The 8,713-nt window shown below is 43.9% G+C and overlaps 1 protein-coding gene across 1 annotated transcript; it reads right to left on the bottom strand.

Moving 5' to 3' along the window:
* Positions 1 to 577: 577 nt before the first annotated feature.
* LOC147960031 (uncharacterized) lies at positions 578 to 4,884 on the bottom strand. The gene is made up of 3 exons (XM_087533101.1): positions 3,810 to 4,884; positions 2,077 to 2,499; positions 578 to 1,887 (listed from the first exon to the last, which is right to left on the bottom strand). The coding sequence occupies exons 1-3, from the start codon at positions 4,882 to 4,884 to the stop codon at positions 578 to 580; spliced, it is 2,808 nt and encodes a 935-aa protein (XP_087389227.1).
* Positions 4,885 to 8,713: the final 3,829 nt, after the last annotated feature.

Genomic DNA, 8,713 nt, shown 5'->3' with positions numbered 1-8,713 from the left:
CTTGTAATTAAGCAACAAGTCTGGTTCCCTTCGTCATCTTCGCCTTGTATTCGGTCCTGCTCGCTCCCCCGCCGCCGTCGCCAGGCACGTGAGGGTTGTTCCACCACCATCAGCCACCATGACGGCAGTCCCATGTGTCAGGTGGAAGCGTTCCTACTCCCTCGTGAGGGAGCCGCTTGTGTATATATTGATTGGGGCAGGAAACACCCCTGCCGTGGCTTACAAGATTGCTCCGATCTCTTTGGGATTCGGTAGTTACATAGGAGATAGAAAGAGCTACGGGAGAGGAAGATATAGAGTTAGTTCAAGATTACAACAGGAATATATCTCTAAGTCTAACACCCTCCCTTAATCTCAACTATCCTATATTAAGATTTCTCTTGAATTCCTCAAAGGGCTTCACTGGCAAAGCTTTGGTAAATCCATCTGCAACTTGATCTCTGGATGGGATAAATCGTATGTCTAACTTCTTTTCTGCAACCCTCTCTCGTACAAAGTGAAAGTCAATTTCTATGTGCTTGGTTCTACCATGAAATACTGGATTTGCAGAAAGATAAGTGGCTCCTAAGTTGTCACACTACAAACATGACACACGACTCTGCTTAATTCCCAATTCGTTCAGCAATGACTCAACCCAAATGATTTCAGCAGTTGCATTGGCTAGTGACTTGTATTCAGCTTCAGTACTTGACCTGGATACTGTGGCTTGTTTTCTGGAACTCCAAGAGATGAGATTTGAACCAAAGAATACGGCAAATCCTCTAGTTGACTTCCTGTCATCACTGCATCCTGCCCAGTCAGCATCAGAGAAGGCACTAACAAGAGTGGAGTTAGAACGTTTAACTTGGAGACCTAAGCTCACAGTATATCTTATGTATCGTACAATCCTCTTAACAGTTGTCCAATGTACAGTAGTGGGTGCATGAAGATATTGACAAACCTTGTTAACAGCAAAGGAAATATCAGGTCTTGTTAATGTCAAGTACTGTAGAGCTCCTACTGCACTCCTGTATTTTGTGATCTCTTCTTCTTTGAGTGGCTCACCTTCAAAGGCTGAAAACTTTTCTGAAGAGGATAATGGTGTGGGTGAAGGTTTACAATCTTTCATCCCCATGCGAGCTAGAAGTTCAGTGGCATATTTTTCTTGGTTCAATGTTATGCCATCTTGAATCTTCTTTACCTCTATGCCCAAAAAGAAATGTAGATCACCAAGATCCTTCAAAGCAAACTCTGAACTCAAAGCATGCAGAAGAGCATTAATAGCACTTTGCAAAGAGCTTGCAACTATGATATCATCAACATATACCAATACAAATATAGTTATGTTTGCCTTATTGTAGATGAACAGTGAAGTGTCAGCCTTAGATGCAACAAAACCAAGGCGCCTTAACTGAGAGCTTAGCCTTGAGTACCATACCCTTGGTGCCTGTTTCAAACCATAGAGCGCCTTATCAAGCTTGCACACATAATGAGGTACTTTCTTGTTTTCATACTCAGGTGGTTGCCTTATGTAAACCTCCTCTTCCAGAACACCATGCAAGAACGTGTTCTTAACATCTAGCTGTCTTAAGCTCCATCCCTTGGAAACTGCAATAGCTAGCACAAGTCTAATAGTTGCGGCCTTAACAACGGGACTAAAAGTATCTTCGTAATCTAGACCATAACGTTGCTTAAAGCCTTTTGCAACTAGGCGTGCTTTATATTTTTCAATCGAACCATCTGCCTTCTTCTTGATTCTGTAAACCCATTTACAATCAATGACATTTTTACCTCTTTGCTCAGGCACAAGATGCCAAGTTTTATTACTCATGAGTGCCTTGTATTCTTCATCCATTGCATTTTTCCACTTTGGATCTCCAATTGCATCCTCCAATCTTGTCGGTTCCCCTGTAACACACAACATCCCATATCATATAGTGCCATCAGTTCTGATTTTTGGATTGCTTATACCTTTTTGTAGTCGAGTTGTGACACGTGAAGCAAGTTGCGGCTGAGTTATATGACGTGTATGCCTCTGCACAGAAGATGATGTAGACGAATCTACCACAGAAGATCCCGATGACATCCTGGAATCACTTTGCACAGCTGATCCTGGATCAGACTCTGTGGCATGCTGTGTGGCTGAAGACGTGACTGCACCCGACTCGGTTTCCACAGAAGATCCCGCGCTGATCTGTGGATGCATGCGGGGCGGAGATCCCGAGCCAGGCGACACGGTTTCTACCGCTGTCGCTTTTGCTGACCCGCGCATGGGGCGCGAGGCGGACCCAGCAGGTGACGACGTGGCAACGCCCGACTGGCGCAGCCGGATCCTGCCCAGCGCGCGATCCAGGGCTGATCTGCGCACCCGATCTGAGGAATCCTGGCGCACAGGAGTTCCAGGTGACTCCGGATCTCCCTCGTGTTCAGCGCCAACTTCGTCTTCTTCTAACCCATGAAATATAGGTTCATTTTCACCAAAATTTGGATCATTTTCTGCATCGATTTCTGTTGCGTCTTCTGCAATGTCTTGCACAGGAGTAGATACAACACCAGTACTGGTAGGATCATTAGTTGGATTAGTGCAATTGTCGCCCCCTTGATCTAAGTTTTGGAGATTGGGTGGAAGGAGAAGGATTTCTTTTCTAAGGAGTGCTCCGGCATTTGGATGAAGGGACTCAAAAGGGTATACGGATTCATCAAACACGACGTCTCGAGAGATATATACCCTACCGGTGGAAACATCTAGGCACTTGACTCCTTTATGGATGGGACTATACCCAAGGAAGACACACTTCTTGGAGCGAAAAGCAAGTTTACGTGTATTATATGGACGAAGGTTGGGCCAGCAAGCACAACCAAACACACGTAGTGATTTATAATCAGGGGTAGTGCCAAAAAGACGTGTGAGAGGAATCTCATAGTTGATAACCTTGCTAGGAACAAGATTTATAAGATAGGTGGCAGTCAAGAAGGCTTCATCCCAGAACTTTAATGGCATCGATGCATTTGCTAGTAAGGCTAGCCCTACTTCAACAACGTGATGGTGTTTCCTTTCAGCGGAACCGTTCTATTGATGTGCATGAGGACAAGACACATGGTGTGAGATGCCAAATTCTTGAAAAAACAAGTTAAGCTTCTTGTATTCACCTCCCCAGTCAGTCTGCATAGAAATGATCTTAGTGTTTAGTTTTCGTTCAACGAGATTTTGAAAATTCTTGAAAACTTGAAACACTTCAGATCGTTTCTTAAGAAGATAGATCCAGGTAAATTTTCTATAGTCATCAATGAAGCTTACATAGTATGAGTGTCTACCAACAGAGGTAGGAGCTGGCCCCCAAACATCTGAAAATACAAGCTGTAGGGGAGCAGAGGAAATGCTGATAGAAATAGGATATGGTAGCTGATGACTTTTAGCTTGTTGACAAGGATCACAAACAGACTCAATGCTAGACTCAACACAATGGGGAAGTTTATTTCTACTAAGAACAAGCTTAACAATAACTGACGATGGATGACCTAATCTACTGTGCCACTTTGCTGAAGAAGGCTTGATCGCAACAAAGGCTTGTTTATTCGATGATGTTGATGAAGATATGATTGGGTAAAGACCTCCCACGCATTTGCCCCTAAGAAGTACCATCCTCGTGTCCAGGTCCTTAACCAAGAAAAAATAAGGATAAAACTCGATGAGAACACGATTATCAAGGGTAAATCTATGGACAGAAGACGACTTTTTGATGTTTCGGGCACATGTAGAATTCTATTTAGATGAAAAATTTTTGTGGGGGTTTTAACAATTGAACTACCAACATGAGTAATATCCATACCAGAACCACTTGCGGTGTGTACTTGGTCTCCTCCATGGTACTTGTCTCGAATTGTCAGCTTGTCGAGCTCCCCCGTGATGTGGTTTGTAGCCCCGGTATCCGCATACCAGTTCGTGTCGACGCCGTAGGAGTCAGTGACCATGTTGGCCCCCTTCTCCTCCTGTTCATCTTCATCGTACCTGTTCCAACAGTCACGAGCACCTCCTGGATGGTGCGTGTAACATATCTGGCATTCTGGATAGTCCCTGGTTTGTTGCTGTCGCTGCTGTTGTGGACGACCACGGCCGCCGCCGTCGCTGTTGCCGCCAGATGGAGTTGGGGAAGGGCGCCTGCCTCGGCCATGGCCCCTGTTGCTGCGTCCGCGTCCTCTGCCATAGCCGCGCCCACGCCCTCTGTACACCATATTGGCGGAAGTTTTGAAGCCGGCTTTAGGACCATCGCCGAGCATCTCCATGCGCTGATCGAACGTTGCAATCTGAGCAAACAGATCGTCCACAGAGATTTGATTCTTTACTGCACCGATCGCTGCCACAACAGGGTCATAATCTCTGTCGAGGCCGGCAAGAACATAGTCCACCATCTCCGGGTCCGAGACGGGGCGACCTGCCGCTGCAAGCTCATCTCCCAAGCTCTTCATCTTGGAGATAAAGGCGCTGCTAGACATGGAGCCTTTCTTTGTGTTGGTGATGGCGATGCGTAGGTTGGTGATGCGCGATTGGGACTGCGAGGCGAACAGGGTAGTGATGGCAGTCCAGAGACCGAACGTCGTCTCCTTGCTCGCAACTTGGGCGAGGATCTCCATTGATAAAGAATTCAGGAGATGGCTCAGAACTTGCTGATCTTTTGATATCCACTGCGCATACAGAGTTTTGGGTTCCGGGGCGGTGGTTTTGTCCGCCTGCTGCTGCTGCACCGTCTTCGGTGGCGCTGCATCTGATCCGTCCAGGAGGCCGGTGACCTGCGCTCCTCGCAAGCCCGGCATGACCTGTGCCTTCCATAGGATGAAATTGGTCTTGGTGAGCTTCTCAGATGGGAGAGCACCAAGGTTGAGGGAAACTGTGGATGAGGACGCCATGGCGAGGGTAGTCGAGGAAGGAGGCTGCTGGCTAGATCGATGGGAAGAGGATGGCTCTGTATACCATGTCAGGTGGAATCGTTCCTACTCCCTCGTGAGGGAGCCGCGTGTCTATATATTGATTGGGGCAGGAAACACCCCTGCCGTGGCTTACAAGATTGCTCCGATCTCTTTGGGATTCGGTAGTTACATAGGAGATAGAAAGAGCTACGGGAGAGGAAGAGATAGAGTTAGTTTGAGATTACAACTGGAATATATCTCTAAGTCTAACACCATGCACTCTTTATAGCCCAGCCCCAATAATACACATCCTATTCATCTCGCGCGCGGTCGCTGAGTCCGTTGCTCGGATCCGATACAAACTCTAAACCTAAGCGGGCCAAGATAAACCTCTCTATACCACCGACGAAGCTGGAGAATGTACACAGCAAGGATCGGGAAGAGGCAGCGCCGTCTTCATTGTTGCATCGTGGGCCATTTTTCTCTTGTTCGACTTTTTGATTTTGCTTTAGTTTTAGCACTGGATGTCTGCGCTGGGGGAGTCATTGTCGATTGGGTGATTCCTCTCCGAGCCGCTGGAGTGGCGTACCATGGCGCAAGTCCACGTTGTGCTGCCGACTACCATGGGACATGTCCAATCATCACCAGTGTCTGAGCTGAATCTATTGGTGCAAGGCAAGTTATCTGTGTCCGTTGTAGAGGTTTAAGTTCGATCTGCATCCTCCAAATGTGTTTGGCATCTGCATCCTCCAAATGTGTTCGATCTGCATCCTCCAGAGTTGTACTCCATGCTTGTTGGCAATCCGTTCCTCGAAAAGTGCAACACATATCAAAGGTGTCGAGCTCTATCTGGTTACTTTATCCTCTCATCCCATAGTGTTTGTCCAGCATCTACTTTTTCAGACTACATAAAGATTGCTTTCTGAGTTTTTTCTCCACAATGTAACCCCTGTGACATTCGCAAAATAAATGTAGCACTTATCAGTGTAAGCCATCCATGAAAATATGTACAGAAGTCTTTATGTTGTAATGAATTTTCAGTAGGAAATAAGTTTGACCACATATAGACACACAAGAATGTGCTTCTTTCTTTGGCAAATTCCTTCTGCGAGTCATGGATTAGTTTTAGAAAGGACTGGAGTGTCACAACACTTACACTTGCTGTGGCTAACTAATTCAAATTCAAAGACAACTGAAGTTATTCTCAGTTCTTAGCAACACGAATTAGAAAAGTTTGACGGCTAAAAATAAGTTATTTATGTTGAAGGGGAGCCTTGGCGCAGTGGGAAAGTTGTTGCCTTGGAAACAGCCTGGAAATAGCCTCTTATACATAAATTAAGGGAAAGGCTGCGTACTATAGACCCAAAGTGGTCGGACTCTTTCCCGGACCTTGCACAAGCGGGAGCTACATGCACGGGGTTGTCTTTTTTTTTAAACGTTGTAATAAGCAGATTTACTTTAGCTGGAGCTGCACTTGATGAGCTCCTATTCAGTGAAGGGCAAGCATCAAAAGTGATAAAAATAAGAATCATCTATCTTATGATCGGTTAATAAAAAGGCAATCCTGAAGCAATTCTGCTGTCTTCCTATGCATAGTCCAGTACTCCCTTTTCCTTGATCCAATACTCATTTTTTCCTTGATGCAAGCAAAATGGTGTCACACACTGAAAGTCCAAAAGCATGCTAGTAGAAAAATGTGTTCTGTCAGCTACCTATCCATTTTAAAACTTAGTATAACTACTTGATTTGGAACAGTTATTTCTAGAAATTGTCTGAGCCTGTTACATGTATCTTTTAGTTATTTCTAGAGAAAACTTTACGAAGCGAATTTTTGCTACAACTCGAACTCTTGTGCATGGAAGAGAATTTACATATTCCTTACTCTGTACTAATCAAAACATATATGTGGATACTCTGCTCATTTTGGTTCATGCTGCTACTTAATTATACACTCTTCTTTATGAGCTTCTATCTTACCTAAATAATGTACTCCCTCCGTTCCTAAATATTTGTCTTTCTAGATATTTCAACAAGTGACTACATACGGAGCAAAATGAGTGAATCTACACTCTAAAATATGTCGACATGCATCCGTATGTGGTAGTCCGTTTAAAATGTCTAGAAAGACAAATATTTAGGAACAGAGGGAGTAGTAACTATTTAGCAGCTTGGTTTCATGGCTTTGGATCTTGCTTGAAAAAACAATAAGTGCAAGTGTTTTCTTGGAGCGGCGCAAGCTCAGCGGCAGCCGCTATGACCCCAATCTCCTGATTACTGTAACCAGAGGCTGGTTGTGCAGGTGGTCAAGCTGCTCGCCCACAAGGCCGAACCTGATGCCCTCAACGCCACCATAGAGGAACTTGCTCGATATCGGCTTTGGATTACTTTGATGCCATAAATAGAGAAACATTGTTAAATCTTATGAACTTGTAAACAGAGTGCTTACTTTAGCCATACTGGATTTTTGTTGTCGCTTGTTGTACCGACGATTGCTTATTTTAGATGATTTTTGTTGTCGCTTGTCATACTGGATTACTGTATGAACTTGTAAACACTGTTGCTTATTTGTTTCAGCCAGGCAAGATTTCATCTTTACATTTCTTGGTTGATTCATTTTCTGTTGACTTATCCATTATGTGATTTAAGTTTGATCAATCCACGCCTCTTGGTTTGGTTCAAATAAGAGCAACCGGGCTGCAATATTCAATACTTGTAGGTAAAACTCAGAACTATTGGGATCTTGAGGAGAGATGTGGAAATCTGTTATGAGTTTGCAAAGACAGGCTATTTTTGCGGGTGCAGATGCAAATGTATCAAGGGGGACATGTGTAAATGATGAGCGAGTTGATCCTGTCCGTTGCATGCAGATCCAACGCAACACACAATCCTGGAGCAGCGTATCACGTGGTGAGCCGTATCACTTGATATTTTCCCGTGTTTCTTGATATACGAGTGACATATGAGTTTACCCAAGGTTGATCGGCGAGCATTTTCCCCCCTTTTTTTGCGTTTGTCAATGAATTGAGTGGCAGTGTTCTTCTCCCCTTTTGGACCTTTCTTACCTATTCCACAAGCAAACGTTGTGGTTCACTAAATATTCAGGCACCTTGTTTGATCATATACTCCCTTCGTTTGGTGAAGAGTGTATGTTTGGCTTTAAAATTTGTTCACAGAAGAGTGTATATTTATCTTTCCAATGCATTTTAGAGTAGAAAAAATGCTTCTCTCTCATCAGACGGTAATTAAGACCAAGAACATTCTAAACATGCTCTACTTAATTAATTTCTACATGTAGTTAGCTCATTGGGGGTTGGGTAATTAAAAAGGAAAGAGATGATAGCTTGCACTTTTTCAATGCATTTTTTACTCCACTCCATTGTTTGTCCTAAAAAAATTGTATGTGCACTTTTCACCAGACGGAGAGAGTAAATTGCGTTGCTTAGAACATGCGGGCCTTAATGGATCAGTCTATATTCCCTAAATGGGTCGAATGTGTAGTCTTTTTTTGTGGGGTAGTCAAATGTATAGTCCTACTTACCTGAATGTGACATGCGATACCTTTGATTCTATGGGTCGCGCTTAACAATGTACTGCCTTCTGGCTTTGTAACTCCTCTATGGAGATATAGCTAGCATAATTGACTCTGATTGTAATCACAATGATTGATTAATGAAAGTTTCTTTCATGCAAAAAAATATATATGGTCCTACAAACGTTTTGTTTGGTTAGATTATCTTTCCATGTACATGATACTTATTTATCTTAATTTTTTGACATTTGATCACTCCATTTTTTCAAAGTCTCGTTTATATATTTTGCACACCTAGAA

Source organism: Triticum urartu, chromosome 7A (genome assembly GCF_056163025.1).
Source record: "Triticum urartu cultivar PI428250 chromosome 7A, HENAU_Tu73, whole genome shotgun sequence".
In the NCBI taxonomy this organism is placed as follows: Eukaryota; Viridiplantae; Streptophyta; class Magnoliopsida; order Poales; family Poaceae; genus Triticum; species Triticum urartu.
The sequence above is the reverse complement of the archived record's forward strand: the minus strand, read 5'-3'. Positions and strand labels throughout refer to the sequence as shown.